This window comes from Rhinopithecus roxellana, chromosome 3 (genome assembly GCF_007565055.1).
Source record: "Rhinopithecus roxellana isolate Shanxi Qingling chromosome 3, ASM756505v1, whole genome shotgun sequence".
In the NCBI taxonomy this organism is placed as follows: Eukaryota; Metazoa; Chordata; class Mammalia; order Primates; family Cercopithecidae; genus Rhinopithecus; species Rhinopithecus roxellana.
In genome coordinates, this window is record NC_044551.1 from 98,694,755 (window position 1) to 98,711,161 (window position 16,407).

The 16,407-nt window shown below is 46.3% G+C and overlaps 1 protein-coding gene across 2 annotated transcripts in view; it reads right to left on the reverse strand.

The window, feature by feature from the left end:
* Positions 1-835: 835 nt before the first annotated feature.
* Positions 836-16,407, reverse strand: part of MYO10 (myosin X) — a 276,287-nt gene continuing 260,715 nt past the window's right edge. Inside the window, exons 33-41 of one of the 2 annotated variants that reach the window (XM_010356336.2) lie at positions 15,314-15,471; positions 11,924-12,047; positions 10,743-11,040; positions 9,585-9,792; positions 8,585-8,721; positions 6,994-7,114; positions 6,053-6,505; positions 4,097-4,288; positions 836-2,308 (exon numbers count right to left, since the gene is read on the reverse strand). In XM_010356336.2, the coding sequence (XP_010354638.2) occupies positions 2,207-2,308; positions 4,097-4,288; positions 6,053-6,505; positions 6,994-7,114; positions 8,585-8,721; positions 9,585-9,792; positions 10,743-11,040; positions 11,924-12,047; positions 15,314-15,471 (1,793 nt within the window). In that variant the 3' untranslated portion in view covers positions 836-2,206. The remainder of the gene's footprint in view (positions 2,309-4,096; positions 4,289-6,052; positions 6,506-6,993; positions 7,115-8,584; positions 8,722-9,584; positions 9,793-10,742; positions 11,041-11,923; positions 12,048-15,313; positions 15,472-16,407) is intronic. The other variant, XM_030927220.1, reaches the window with a different exon arrangement.

Genomic DNA, 16,407 nt, shown 5'->3' on the forward strand with positions numbered 1-16,407 from the left:
GGTTCCATCCCAATCCCTGCAGAATGGGAAGAAGCTATGTGTGAGCATGAGCAGAGGTGGGAGTCAGTGGTCTGCAAGGGAAGTGGCGCTTGCTCATGCCAGATGCCTGGTCTGGTGGTTTGGGTACATTGGCAACCAAACCGCCTACCTGTGTGTTCTACTCCACAGGGAGGTGCAGGCAGGTTCTAGGATCCAGAGTTTCAAGATCAGGCACCCTTTGGGGCTGACACAGGAGACTGTCTGACATAAACACATTTCAAGTCCTCAGCTGTGTGTGACTTCATTTATCAGTCCCTTCTTTTGCCTATTGGCTTTCTTGAAGTCACACTCAGTGTCTACAAGAGCAGTGGAGACAGCTGTAGTTCTGTGTTTGGACCTGGTGAGCAAGTCCATGCAACAAACACAAAGCCCAGACACTGAAACCCCAGCATTAACATCAAAAAGCCAGCCGGGCACGATAGCTCACACCTGTAATCCCCAGCACTGTGGGAGGTTGAGGCACATGGATCACTTGAGGTCAGGAGTTCGAGACCAGCCTGGCCAACATGGTGAAACCCCATCTCTACTAATATACAAAACTAGTAGTAAAAATACAAAACCTAGCCAGGCATGGTGGTGCTCGCCTGTAGTCCCAGCTCCTTGGGAGGCTGAGGCAGGAGGATCGCTAGAACCCAGGAGGCAGAGGCTGCAGTGAGCCGAGATCGTGCCACTGTCCTCCAGCCTGGGAAACAGACTCTTGTCTCTAAAGAAAAAAAACCCACCACAAAGCCAAAACAAAAATAAGCCTCCCCTCCATGGCATTTCGAGCCTCCTCTGATAAAGGAAATACACAGTGTGTTAGCTAGTATCTTTTATTGTCAGACCTGTGAGCCAACAGTTTTGCAGAGTTGCGCACAACGGGACAAGGCAAATTTCTTGTGTGGGTAGACGTAGCTGGCCCAAATCTTTAAAACTTTTCCATATAAAAATAGAAGTCCAAGACCAGATTATTTTTCTTCTGGTCATAAATGCTGATTTATTTACAGGTGCCTTGTTCAGACCACCATTATAAACTTGGGATAAAATATGTATTTTAACTAAAGCCTCAGCATTTAATGTCAGGGTCCTTTAAAGGTTCACTCAAATGTTAAGACATTTCTGGAATGCAGCGTCTCTACCCCATAGTCAACATGGTTGTACCTGTAGTCGATCCAGAGGGATACAACTTAACCTTCCAAGTAACACTTTAACTTAAATCTTTTAGACATGAAAGACTGACTCCAAAATGACTTCATTCTTGTTCTAAAACCAGCACTGGAGCCAGCTGTTGAAGAGTAGTTTATAAATACAGTTATCTTGTAGGCTGCATATCTGTTTATAATACAGCAGACACAGATGCAGACTTTGCTACATGTAAAACAAAATGGAGTCAACACGTGTTTTTCAAAATACAGCAAAGACAGGAAAATCCAGGATTCCGGTTTGTTAATAAAACCACCTTATAAAGTAACAATTGAGACTAGAGCTCTGCACTATTAAAAATATACAGACTGTGTACACCATTGCACATCCTTTTTCCCTTTGCTTTTTAATGCTCATGAAACCATGATTAAAGTGTTGAGTTTATGAACACATGCATGAACAGGCAAGCACGTACACCTAAAAGATGAAACAAAGAACAAAGCTGATCATGTCATTCCATGAGAAAGGCTGCCCGCAGCACTCCAGCTCAAACACACAGTCCCCTCGGGCTCTCTATCCCCTCCCTACTCCCTCACCTTCCCTCAGATTCGGGGAAATCAGGTTGGGAGGTTAGCGCATCATTGACAGAGAATGCCCCCCTTCCACGCTCTGTAAGTCTCCCCGGGAAGGGGGGAAGGCAGTTCCCTTCAGTAGCACAGTTAGGGTCGATTAGTGTTGGTTCCACAAGTTAAGGCACTTCCGGCTGCTTTGGTGGCAGCATGGTTCCTCCCTCCTTTTTTAAGGCATGTGTCCTCTAAGAGTAGTAAAGCTTTGGAAACTGTGCAGACTGTTAAAAGTTGACAGCTTAATACAGGATCATTGAAGTCGGCAGGCAAAAGGATCCTCAGAGACACCTCCCTCCGACCAGAAGCTTCCAGAAAGCATGGGCAGCTCTGTGTTTCGGCTGGGCATGGCACACTGGAGCCAGCCGAGGCCAGAGGGTGGTGCATTCAGGTAGCAAAGACAGGTGAGATCCGTCCCGCCTTCACCTGGAGCTGCCCTGGCTGCTGGCGGAGCGTGTCGTGCTGTAGCGCTTCTTCACGATCATGCTGATGTAGGCTTTCATGAGCTTGGCCACATCCACCACCTGCCCAGGGGGGAAGCAGAACCAACACATGGTCACGAGTCTCCCCCAGGCAAAGGGTCCTGCCTAATAACCAGACATTCCCTGGGCACCCTCCCATAGCATTCCGTGCTAATCCACAGCTCCCATTTTGCAGGAAGCCAGAAGTTTAGCTGCTTTCACCTTCCTCATCGGGGAGAGGTGGAATCTCGGCTTTTCCAAATACAATGTGCACCACCTGGTGGTTCTTTCACACAAACGTGCCAACTTGGCTTGATGTAAACTGTCAGATTTTGCACATTAAAATACAGAGCTACCCAAGGAAGCTGAAGTTACTCAGTGTCAACAGTGCTAGGATTACTATCCCTGCTTAAAATAAATGTGAAATGACAGAGTCCATAATTACAGCCTTTAAAGACAGGATCATCTAATTCTAGTCAATTCCTTAGGATGCAGCTGAAGAAACAAGATAACTGAGGCCCTAGGGGCTGGGAGAACGGCCAGCTCCCCAGACACCAGGCCCGCTTCTGCTCCATACCAGCCACCTCCTCCAGCTGGGATCTCCATTAGCTCCCTCCCATGGTGTCCCCGTCATTGCCACCCCTTCTCACAGCTGGCCTGGACCCTGTGCAGGCATCATAACTGGCTTCCATTTCCCTGCTTGCTCTCTTCCCTTCCAGTCCCACCCTAGAGATCACTGTCTGTAAATTCACTGTTATGCCATGCACAATCAAAGATCCCATGGTGGTTCCTTGTTGTCTACTGGATCTCACCAAATCCTGCAGCCTGGCACCTGGGACCCTTGAGTCAAGGGCTCCCCACCCTCTTCCCTCTCACTGCATGTCTCCCCATCAGCCTAGGGAACCTACAATGCCACATCCTCCAAGCACCTGGAACGTCCTCCTCACCGCCTCTCCATTCCGAACCAGGCAGCAGGTGACTCCTCTCCACTCACCACGTTGGATTGCTAGCTGTTCCCTTTGTGGAAGCCTCAATAAGCTTCTTGTATTATACTCTTTAAACTTTGAAGCTGGTAGCATATATATTTAGAGGCCTTTTAGTGTGTGTGGTTTCACAATCTAGAATGAGCTGCACCTAGGATGGTCATGCTCCCAGCTCCCTCCCGGTCTCAAGAGGCCACCAGAACCGAGTCTCACAGCTCTGACACTGCCATAATTGTTACCTAATTTTCATAAGGTTTTGTTGCAAAGAATATACTTTTTCATGGACATCTATGTCACTTCCCTTTCTCTTCCTTTCTTCCAAGGGTAAGACTTCGTGACACAATGGAACCAAATTCCTCTGTTGTAAAAGCATACGGAAGAAATATGGGGTTCTCAGATTTTAGCCTGCAGGGAACCAGCAGCTGGGAAGGGACCACAACACTGTATTTTCGTTTTTTTTTGAGACGGAGTCTCGCTCTGTCACCTGGGCTGGAGTGCACTGGTACAATCTTGGCTCACTACAACCTCTGCTGCTCAGGTTCAAGCGATTCTTCTGCCTCAGCCTCCCGAGTATCTGGGACTACAGGCACCCACCACCACACCCAGCTAATTTTTGCATTTTTAGTAGAGATGGGGTTTCACCATGTTGGCCAGGATGGTCTTGATCTCCTAACGTTGTGATCCGCCCACCTTGGCCTCCCAAAGTGCTGGGATTACAGGCGTGAGCCACCGCGCCTGGCTGTATTTTCATATTTTAAAGAAAAATATTCAAAGAAAATGACCTGGTCAAAGGCATGAGGAAATGGGGTCTTGTTTTTCTGTCTTGTCAAGACCATGAATAAAAAGATGAACTTGCTTTGCCTCTTACCTCACTGGTTTCAAAAAGCAGCTCCCTCTCATCGACCACGATCTTGTACGTATTCGCCAGGGGTGCCCCAAAAGAGAGGATGTGTTCATACTGGAAGACTTCCAGTGGCCTTCCCTCCCCACGCTTGTAGACGGAGACAGCGTCCGCACTGACACCCAACCAGAGTTCCTGAGGGAAGCCACCTTCCTTGCACTGGTAGGCAAAAGAGTCAACAGAAGAGTTAAGTCATGAAATGGTTGGCAACAGCATCTAAACCGTAAGTCAGGCTTTGAGTGAAGTCCTCTGCACAGAAGATTAAATATATTTGATGTGCGTGCATGCATGGAGGGGCATGAAATATGAGAAACGGCACCTCTCTGGCTATCTTGATTGATTTCTAACGAGTTAATCTCATGCATTTGGGAAGAGCTCACTAACTGGCAGGGTCTAACATCTTCCTTTGATTTTCCACTTCTTGGCATTATTCTACTAGCTGTTTGGTTTAGCCACATGGAAGTGGCCTGGTAATGCACATGCTGGCCGGGGGACTAAAGGAAGCTCCCCTCCTCAAGACAAGTCGACTCTTTAATATCTCCAGTTCTGCCTCCAATTCTCTTTGTGGATGGTTAGTCTTCAAATACAAAATCTAGGATCACAGAGGGAAATTCTCCACATCACGCATGCTGAGCAGTTCTGGCTCCTCTTGACAAGGAGCAGCAATGGTCTTCCATATGCAGAGTGGGAACAGGGTCTTGACTGGTTTTGGTTTAACTGTACGCTTTCCTGTACAGATTGGTGGAAGAAAATAACAGCCCATATGTAAGGGCTAACAACACAGGGCTGATCCAAACCTGGACAAGCAGGAGGGCTATAAATTGGGGACACTGAAAAGAGTCCCTAGTTTGTATCCCTAAAAACCAGATATTCTCTGCATTCTCCATGCAAAAGCCAGTAGCTTTCTATGCTAATCCACAGCTCACATTTTGCAGGAAGCCAAGAGTTTAACTGCTGTTATTACCTATTCCTTGTCAGGGAAAAGTGGAATCATGGCTTTGTTAGAAAGCACCTGATTTTTTTATACTTAAAAACAAACTTCATTGAACCAACCAACCAACCAAATGAAAAACATCACCCAGTGAAAAGCCATTAATGGATCCTAGAATACACAATCAATATTTAGATTTTTACAGACCCTCAATTTAAAGTCATTGGATAACAGGCAGAATTACTGCGATCATCAAAGAAAAAAAAAGGAAGCTAATTTAGACCAGGAGCTGGCAAACGTATCAGATAAGGGCCACACAGGAAAGATTTTTAGACTTGGTGGATCACGTGGTCTCTGTCACAACTACTCAACTCTGCACAAAAACAGCCAGAGAATGTATCTAAAGGAATGAGCTTGGCTGTGTTCCAATAAAACATTAGAAAAAAGGAGGCAGGCAAGATCTGACCCACAGACCAGTTTGCCAAACTCTCATCTATACCATTAGTAAGATTGCTTTTCAATAAGTGGTCTACTTAAAAAAAAAATCAGTACTGGGTTGATGCTAGTGGCTAAATTCCATTATCAAACAGACATTCTTTCAAACACAGGGTTGTAAAGAAAAAACAAAAAAGTAAAACGCAAGTATATCCACAGTTTCTAATTTGTATATATAGCTATACATTTTTTAAAATGTAGATTTTTATCAGCGTTTAAAAAATTAGATCTATAGCTTCCCTAAGGAAGGGTAGTAAAAGAATAGATGACGTCTTAATTTTGCATTCATTCCTAATATTACAGATGCATTTACTACAAAGGAGAGGAGAAACTGTGAGGAGAAGGGAAGTGTTAATGGTACAATTTGAGGGGCTCGAATAAAAGGTTGAGAGAGCAAAGTGCTCCATTTTGTCTTCTCTCCATATGAACTTGGCCGTGATCCATGTTCTCAGATGCCAGCACCCTGCCCACCCCGACACACAGCAGCCACTTCTCACCTCCACGTCAAACAGCGTCGAGCCATAGCCAGGCCACTCCTTGATCAAGGCCATGTACTTGGCCATGGCCTGTTCCTGGTTCATTCCCTGAAATTTCTTCCACTTGTCAATGATACTGGCTCGAGCAGAGGAGACCTCTTCCTTAATCCACATGTCCAGCATCTGCTCCTCCTCCACCTTCTGGCGGACCACGGACCCTGTCCGGAAGCTCCGCCTCAGGGTCCCCTCCAGGAAGCTCGTCCGCCTCTTCTCCAGCCGCTCACAAGGGGTGAAGGTTTTGGTTGACTGGCTGATGCGGGCCTTGAGTCTCTGCAGGGAATAAACCTCTTCGAGAGGTGGGATGGCAGCGTGCAGAGTATAATCCCCCTGCAGATACTGGAGTCGCAGGGCGGCAAGAACCTGGAGGTTTTCTTCTGGGGCTGGATGGTGGCCATGGATAACCGCCTCGTGGGCCTGAAAGGAGACAGTCAACAGCTTTCTGGTCAACCCACTGCAGTGCCATGGGATGCCCACAACGCTTGCTCCCTCATTTCATCAGGGTTTCTCTCACACTCACCTTCCCTGACTGCCCTGGTTAAAACTGCACCCTCACCCCTGCTCATTGCTTTAAATTTAATTTTCTACCTAGCACAGATACCATCTAACACACGTCATATATTTTATTCCTTACTGTCTCTCTCCTGTCAAACACACGTCATATATTTTATTCCTTACGGTCTCTCTCCTGTCAACTAGAACAGTTCCTGGAATGGTGGTTCAAATGAAATGTGTAGCAGGTTTCATTCTACAAACGAATGAAAGAGCAGCTGGGCCTTGTCTTTGCTGGGAAATCTACAGGTGTGCCTCATTTCTAAGGTACCAGTTAACTTACAAGGCTAAGTATTAACTGGTTTTACCCTTGCTTGCCCACAAAGAAATCTGTTTCTAACTATTCCTTTTACCTGTTCAAACATAAATGCAAATTCCACACTGTCTTTCGGCACGTTGTCTGTGTCCAGGAAGCAGTAAAGTTTGAAGTAGAATTTCCATGGCAGGTCCCCCACCTCGGATGCGGCAGCCAGCCTACAGAGAGGAGTCAAGAGAGGCTCAGAAAATGAACGAGAGGGGCCTTCAGTGACCCGCAGGGAGCTGACTTTACATGGTGTATTCTAAGGACACAGACATTCTGTCCAGGCCCAGATAACAGTGGATAGAGATGGGGACAGAGAAATAGAGTGAAAAACGTACTTTCACCCTGATTTTGTTTTAAGAAAACAAGCAGGCAGCCTCTGGTTAAACCAGCTAACAAGTGTTTTCTGAGAGCTGCATTCGAATTAGTACCAGCAAAGCATTATGCTGAGTCTACGGGAAGAAAAGAAACAAAAGCCTGTTTCTTTATTACCTTTACCAAGCCCCAGATACATTATGAGAACATTTATAAAACCTGATGTGGGCCGGGCGCGGTGGCTCAAGCCTGTAATCCCAGCACTTTGGGAGGCCGAGACGGGCGGATCACGAGGTCAGGAGATCGAGACCATCCTGGCTAATACGGTGAAACCCCGTCTCTACTTTAAAAAAAAAAATACAAAAAAACTAGCCGGGCGACGAGGCGGGCGCCTGTAGTCCCAGCTACTCGGGAGGCTGAGGCAGGAGAATGGCATAAACCCGGGAGGCGGAGCTTGCAGTGAGCTGAGATCCGGCCACTGCACTCCAGCCTGGGTGGCAGAGCAAGACTCCGTCTCAAAAAAAAAAAAAAAAACCTGATGTGAATATTCTTGTATGAGGGCTATGTTTATACTAAGCAGGAATACCTTCCATGCTACTTAGAGAATATGAAGTCACAGATCAAATATCGTAGGTCTATTATAGGCTGGGTGCGGTGGCTCACCCCTGAAATCCCAGCACTTTGGGAGGCCCAGGTGGGCAGATCACCTGAGGTCAGGAGTTTGGGACTAGCCTGGCCAACATGGCCAAACCCCGTCTGTACTAAAAATACAAAAATTAGCTGGGCGTGGTGGTGTGTGCCCAGAATCCCAGCTACTCGGGAGGCTGAGGCAGGAGAATTGCTTGAACCCAGGAGGCAGAGGTTGCAGTGAGCTAAGGTTGTGCCACTGCACTTCAGCCTGGGCGACAGAGCAAGACTCCGTCTCAAAAAAAAAAAAAAAAACCAAAAACCGTAGGTCCATTGTATGTTGTAGATATAAAACGTAGTAAAGAGTTTATAAGTTGACTTCAGTCAATCAGCCCAATTTCAAAGCTAATAACAACTGGAAACCTAAAAAATCAAGAAATACCCAGACAGGTCCAACATGGAACTGAGAAAATGAATGGGGTAAAAAACCACTGACAAGTTACATCATGTAAGACCATGGCTTTATCTAGGAATCGAGAAAAACAGCAGATACGCAAACTTAAACAGGCATCAACCCAGGTAAAATAAAACTAACTCCAATACACCGTGAAGCCAAAAACGGAATGGAAGTTCAAACCCCCAACCCTGCTGTGTAAGTTCTTGTATTTGCTCTTCTGACACAGTAGGGAAAAGGAACTTACTTTTCAAACTTTGCTAAGACATCAGCTACAACGGTTCGACTTTCAATGGCTTTGTCGACGTGGCCGTTGTATTCAAACAAAGCAAACATGTTCCTGCTGTCCTCCATGGCGAGGCCTCGGATCAGCTTCTCCACCACCTGGAAGACACACCAGGAGGACTTCAGTTCCACAGGCTGCGGCCCCAACACATGTTCCCAGAGGTGCCATCACCAGATCCCAGAGGGAGCTGCCAGCACAAGGGCGTCTCCAAGCAGCTTCCTTATAAATGTTACCCATGCGGTCATCCCAGAATTTCAAAAGTACCATTTTCCCTTGTTCTCTGGAAATCAGGTTTATCTCTTTCTTGCCAAAAAGAACCCAGGGTATTTTGCCCATTGGGTAAAATGGGCAGATGCTGGGCTGATTTCTTGCAAACCTATATTAACCGGAAAAGTGGGTGAAAAGCTGCAGTCCTGTCTTTTATCTGATGCATTTATGAACTCGAAGGAACAACAGAGACTCCAGATGATGTTTTTTTTTTTTGCACAGGAAGCCTTGGGGGGTGGGGTCGGGGGGTGGTTATTGGATTACCCTTTTGGCCAATTAGTTTTATAATAGTAAGTTCAAATTTAAATAAGAAAATGTGTTCATCTGATATTCATCTAGCTAGTCATGTGGCAAACAGAAACACTTTGTTGCAGAAGCACTGCAATAAACCCTCATCAAAGTGGCTGGACCTGCGCCAGGTCTGCAGCTCTGCTAGACATTCAGCTGCTTCTCAGATTAGCAAGATTATGTCTCACGTACTTTGAGTATATCTCTGTGATTCCACTCATCTTATTTTTATCTCTATATTCATGTGGTTGCTTGTGCGTTACATGCATTTCCTTAGTATTGAGCAGCTGTACTAAGCAAATTGCAACTGTGCAGGACAGCCGCCCTAACGCTGCACGATGTTGCTGACCCGGGTGTATCTGCAGCAAGACATCTAACAGAACAAGCAGCCGCCACCTCTCCTCACCTCCCCAGCGGTGGTGTGGGAGTTGATGGTGATCTTGCAGGAGCCTCCGCCATGGCAATAGACCGTGGATGTCATTTCCTGCCTGTGGATCAGAGCTTCTATTTCATCTCGGGAAGGCACAAACTCTCGGCATTTGGTTTTCTTAAGAGATTCGTAAGTGAAGAGAGCGTATTTTTCCATCTCGGTTCCTGGAAACTGTTCCCGTATCCTAGGAGACAAACACTAACTTAATTTTTAGGCTGCTGGGAACTGGGCTGTGTCAAGGTTCTGTAGACCAAAGCGGTGAATGGTCCCCCACTGGTGAATGGAGCAAGCACCAGTGACTTCTTGGCAAGGGCCCGCTTCATTCTGTGCAGTTCAATTTAAATACAAAAAAACCCTAAAGAGCGAATGTCTCAGCGGGAGCACCTGTGCTGCCAACTTACCTCTGCAGTATTGTTAATACTTGAAAGAGTCATGCCTCATACTATATGAAAATTCTTGGCCAGGTGCCGTGGCTCACACCTGTAATCCCAGCACTTTGGGAGTCAGAGGTGGGTGGATCACCTGAGGTCAGCAGTTGGAGACCAGCCCAGCCAACATAGTGAAACCCTGTCTCTACTAAAAATACAAAAAAATTAGCCAGGCATTGTGGCAGGTGCCTGTAATCTCAGATACTTGGGAGGCTGAGGCAGGAGAATCGCTTGGACCCAGGAGGCGGAGGTTGCAGTGACCGAGATCGCGCCATTGCACTCTAGCCTGGGCAACAAGAGCAAAACTCAAAAAACAAAAAACAAAAGAAATTTCTTTTTCTATAATTAATCAAAATCTCTATCAGATTGTTTCTACCTCTTTGATCTGGAACAAATATCCAAGTTTTTTTTTTTTTTTTTAAATATAGAGTAGTGGTAATTAATGGATTGATCCAATCTCCTATACATTAGGACATTACACCCAAGGTGACTTGGTCCCTGAAATAACCTTGTGTGGCTTAAAAAGAAAAAGGATGGCAGCATTCTGTAAGCTTGCTCAGGCAACCCACGAGTCTGACCCAGAGGTCCCTGTCCTGCTAGAGGTGCCTTCTGCTCAAGAGCCTCTTTATCTGAACGAGGACCCAGTGTCCCACCTGCGTGAGCAGCTCTGCCCAGCTCATCTCCCATGCCCACAGGCTTTATTTACCTTTTCAGATGGAACTTGAGATACTTGAGAATCCCTCGACTCGGCAGGAAGGTGCAGCTCAGGCATGTCAGGATCTGCCAGCTGTACAGGTTGCCCACACTGCCAGGGTGGGGCACTTTGTTGGTCTGTTTGATGAGCTGGCAGTACAGCTCGTCCCGCAGAGGCCGCAGGTCATGCCCTGTCTGTAGGATGCCCTGGATTATTGGAATCGGGTCAGACATGGACTCCAGTTGCTGCAGGGAATTGAATATCTTGATGGCCTCATCCTGAAGGGTGGTATAGCCTTTGTCTTTAAGCACTATGACAAGCAAAACAAACACAGAAGTCACCCGAGGGGTTCAGAATAGGGCGTGGGTACAATCAGAGCAGTAGTGAAGACAGGAATAAATGAGGAGGACGGATGCAATGCCCACCACACTCCCTATACATCTCAGTCAGCTGAACACAGATCTAAAAGCACATAGGTGGATAAGATGACACTGTTTTGTTATCTAATTGAACTTCTTACCACATAAAATGCTTACTTAAAAGGTAATCTGTTGCTGAACAAAATCCTTTTTTGGAATGCAAGATTGCTTAGGCTCTGGTGTCTGGCTACTTGGCCAGGTGCAATGGCTCACACCTGTAATCTCAGCACTTTGGGAGGCTGAGGCAGGCGGGTCACTTCAGGCCAAGAGTTCAAGACCAGCCTGGACAATATGGCGAAACCCTGTCTCTATTAAAAATACAAAAATTAGCTGGATGTGGTGGCGGGCGCCTGTAATCCCAGCTACTTGGGAGGCTGAGGCAGGAGAACGACTTAAACCTGGGAGACAGAGGTTGCAATGAACCGAGATTACACCACCGCACCCCAGCCTGGGTGACATAGTAAGACTCTGTCTCAAAAAACAAAAAACAAACAAAAAAAGGCTAGCTACTCTCAGTTCACGAGGAGAGCTGGCATTTTCTGACTCCTTTAAATCTCTTCTTTTACTACAGCAATCAATCTTAGCATTACTACTACCACACTCCAGAAGTCTTGCTTTAGTAATGAATCTAAGTATATTTCATCTTTTCCTTCCAAGTCATGATGAATAAGAGGTCTTTGAGCTAAAAACAAATGCTACTGTGTTAAGCTAAAGAGCTAGCAGGGCAAGTGGAATCATGGTTTCTGAGGAGTCAGGGTGGAACTTTGGACTTACAGTTGAGATTTATGTCCCCGTACGGAAGGGGCAGGAGTGGAGAGTGCAAGGGGTGATGGGTGTATCGAAGGATCGGGTTCCGCTTGTAAATCTGTTCCACCACATCCGAGTTCAGGCAGTTCTCCTAAAAATAAAGCAAGCAAGCTTATTGTAAGAAACCTGTACCTAAAGGAACAAAATCAACTGTATTTTCCTACATATAAATATTTTTCAAGGGTCTCAAACATCCATAAACCTAGTGGGACAAAGATGGTGGAAATCCAGTGTTAGGTGATTTCATGCACGAAGATACTCATAATCTGTGTTTGAAGACAAGTCACAAAAATACATTCTTATAGCTCATTTCTTTTTTTTTTTTTTGAGATGGAGTCTCACTCTGTCACCCGGGCTGGAGTGCAGTGGCCCGGTCTGGGCTCACTGCAAGCTCCACCTCCCGGGTTCATGCCATTCTCCTGCCTCAGCCTCCCTAGTAGCTGGGACTAAAGGTGCCTGCCACCACACCTGGCTAATTTTTTGTATTTTTAGTAGAGACAGAGTTTCACCGTGTTAGCCAGGATGGTCGCGATCTCCTGACCTCGTGATCCACCCGCCTCTGCCTCCCCAAGTGCTGGGATTACAAGCGTGAGCCACTGTGCCTGGCCTATAGCTCATTTCTTAGTTTCTCACGCATGTATTTCCCCATGTGATTTTAAATTTTCTCCCCTGGAGATTACATACACTTAAAAAATTTCATCTCGGCACGGCGCGGTGGCTCACACCCGTAATCCCAGCACTTTCGGAGACTGATGCAGGTGGATCATGAGGTCAGGAGTTTGAGACCAGCCTGACTAACATGGTGAAACCTTGTCTCCACTAAAAATCTGAAAATTAGCTGGGCGTGGTGGCGGGCACCTGTAATCCCAGCTACTCAGGAAGCTGAGGCAGGATAATTGCTTGAACCTGGGAGGCGGAGGTTGCAGTGAGCCAAGATCGCGCCATGGCACTCCAGCCTGGCTGACAGAACGAGACTCCATCTCAAAAAAAAAAAAAAAAAAAAACAATTTAATCTAGGCTGGGCACAGTGGCTCATGCCTGTGCATTTTGAGAACCTAAGGCAGGAGGATCAGTTGGGCCCAGGAGTTCGAGACCAGCCTGGGCAACATAGTGAGGCCCTGTCTCTATAAAAAACAGAAGAGCAAAATAAAAAAATTAATCTGATCTTCTTTTATTGCTTTAGCCATCAGTGGCTAAATCATGTTGTTTTTATCTACAGTTCATTTCATAAGCACATTTTGCTAGTTCTTGAATTGCTGTTTTCTATTCTCTCTATACCTGAAAACTACACACATTAATATATTCTTGGGGAGACTGTCCTTCCACGTGCCTGCCCGCCCTTCCCCCCTTGAAACGTAAGAAAATCTCTCACGGAATTTCATCATCATATACTTATGCTCCTAAAATGTTCATCTGGGATATGAAAAAAACAAAGTTGGCCGGCGCGGTGCCTCAAGCCTGTAATCCCAGCACTTTGGGAGGCCGAGACGGGCGGATCACGAGGTCAGGAGATCGAGACCATCCTGGCTAACACTGTGAAACCCCGTCTCTACTAAAAAATACAAAAAACTAGCTGGGCGAGGTGGCAGGCGCCTGTAGTCCCAGCTACTCGGGAGGCTGAGGCAGGAGAATGGCGTAAACCCGGGAGGCGGAGCTTGCAGTGAGCTGAGATCTGGCCACTGCACTCCAGCCCAGGCGACAGAGCGAGACTCCATCTCAAAAAAAAAGAAAAAAAGAAAAAAAAAGTTACTTTTAGAACCTTAAATAAACAGAAAAGTTGGAGGAGAGGTAATGAATCATTCTATCGTGGTAATTTCATTTCCACTATAAAACTTTTTCAGTAATACCCAATTGAAGGGCACAAAAAATTTTTTTATTTACTTAAATAATTTCTATGGACTGATTTAGGGTAACCTGACTCATTTCTTAAGAAGCATAGCTTTGTATTTGAAAAATTATATTTACTCTTTTAATGTCTAAATTCAAATTGATTCAAACAATTTCATGGACAAACAAAAAACAACTGGCTTGCCAGAATCTGGTTCCGAACACCCAGAGAACATAACACTTTGGAATCAGGAGGCCAATTTGATTCTGATGGAAAATTATCCACCACTGATGGATTAGATCCTCTCCCACCTCCACAAAAGCTGAGTTCCCTCTTGGATCTGGTTAGCTAATTTCCTTTGCTGTCCTTCAGTTAACTACCTGCCTCACCATCATTCTAGCACCTTCTTCTCTGTCACAGCCCCACCTCTGTCCTTTGTCCTGGGAATCTGCCTGCAGGACTGCTTGGAGGGCCAGCAGTCTCCCTTGACTTGGTTCTGCACCTGGGACTGACCAGCTACATGGGCAATGCAACCAGAACATTCCCCGTCAGCGTTCCATTTCCGGAAAGTGAGGGTACGAATCCCCGCTCAGGGCTGCCATGCAACCATTCATTCCTTCAGCTCACATACATTTACTGAGCCACTACACTTACTTATAAACAGGAATTTATAATTTAACACGCTCAGTGTCAGTCTAGAGACTCGGGAGCTTCTGGGAGTTTGCATGTGTCCGAGAGGGATGCCAATTGTTCTTCTCGACCACCCAGGGCTCCTTGGGAACTCACTCATGTGGTCTGGAAACTGTACAGTGACAGTGGAACTAGCAGGTTACTCCTAGAAGGTCCCCAACTGAGGCTGAGGTGAAACCTGACACAAGGCACGTGGTCCCCCACGCAGGTCACCACATCCCCATGGGCACGGAGTCCCACAGTGCAAACTGCAGACCTCGTCTTTCTGCCCACAGAGCCCAGCAGGTGGGATCGGGTGACTCAACACTAGGGAAGTGTTAGGAAACATCAAACACTGCCTTAGAGACAAAACACTTTTGGTCTAAAATTTCTCATTTAGATTCCTGAAAGCAGGGTACTTAAAGTTGACCAAGTGCTAGTTTTTTGTTTTGTGTTTCTGAGACGGAGTCTCCCTCTGTCACCCAGGCTGGAGTACAGTGGAATAATCTCTGCTCAACTGCAACCTCAGTCTCCGAGGTTCAAGCAAGTCTCCCGGCTCAGCCTCCTGTGTAGCTGGGATTACAGGAATGTGTCACTAACACCTGGCTAATTTTTGTATTTTTAGTAGAGATGCGATTTCACCATGTTAGCCAGGTTGGTCTCGAACTCCTGACCTCAAGTGATCTACCTGCCTCAGCCTTCCAAAGTGCCGGAATTACAGGCGTGAGCTACCGTGCCGGCCAGCCAAGTACTAGTTTTGATTACAGAATAAAAACTGAGCTTCACTAACGCTGAGGTCTTGGTGCTCTAAGGGTAGAATCTCTGAGCTGTAATCACCCACCTTGATGGGCTTGTCTTACCTTGATGTCTTGAATCAGCTGCTGGGTGGGGGTGTCGATCGGGGCCTTGGTGTCGGTCACGTTTTGAATGGCACTGGACCACCGGGTGGCCTCATTGAGCAGCTTGGTGTAGAGCCGGTAACAGTGCTTGCGCCCGTACACGGTGACGTTCCAGTAGCCTGCAATGGCAGGGGTGCCCAGCACACGCATGTCAACGCCAGCCTCGGGGACACAGGACAATGCCTCTGTCCTCTCTGACCTCAGTCCCTTTAATTATTCAATTCAATAGACACTGGCTGAATTCCTACATATGTCCTGTCCTGCCCGGCACTAGGTATCTAGAGATGAAGAAAAAACAGTATCTCTTGCACTGTGACATTTACAGCTGAGACGGGGAGATGAATATTAGAATAAACCCATCATTAAATATATGAAGATAAATGATAACTGGCTCTGGAAGGGAAAAGTTAGGTAAGTTAATGTCTCTTTCTGGGCTCTGGAAGGAGTGAAAACTCTCTCCGATTTCTGACTTTCCTTCTTACTTCCTATTTCTTCCTTTCCTTTCCTTAGCCTCTCCCTTCAGAAGACAGCACTTGTGCCTGGCAGTGTGTGAGTTCAGAGGCAAACTCTCCGAACTATCACCCAAATCTGACGCGAATGGAACAACTATGTTAAACAGAAGCACAAGATCACGACCAGCAACATCAAAATAAACCATCTTCTGGAAACACTTTTATAATACTACAAAAATTAAAAGAAATCCTCTAATTTACATGTGTGCTTTCTATGCTACTAGGCTAAGTTCATGGACAGTCAGGATTTATCTTTTACAGGTTGTATAGGACGCTCATCGTACAATGATGGAAAACAGCCTGGCCCACATGACAAAACCTCCACCAAAAGTATAAAATTAGCCCGGTGCGATGGTGCGTGCCTGGAGTCCTAGCTACTCCTCGGGAGGCTGAGGTGGGAGGATTGCTTCAGCCTTGGAAGGCTGTAGTGAACCATGATCGCACCACTGCACTACAGCCTGGGCAACAGTGTGAGACCCTGTCTCAAAAATAATAAGAATAAACATTAAAAATAAAAGGATGAAAACAGAGTACATGAAAACA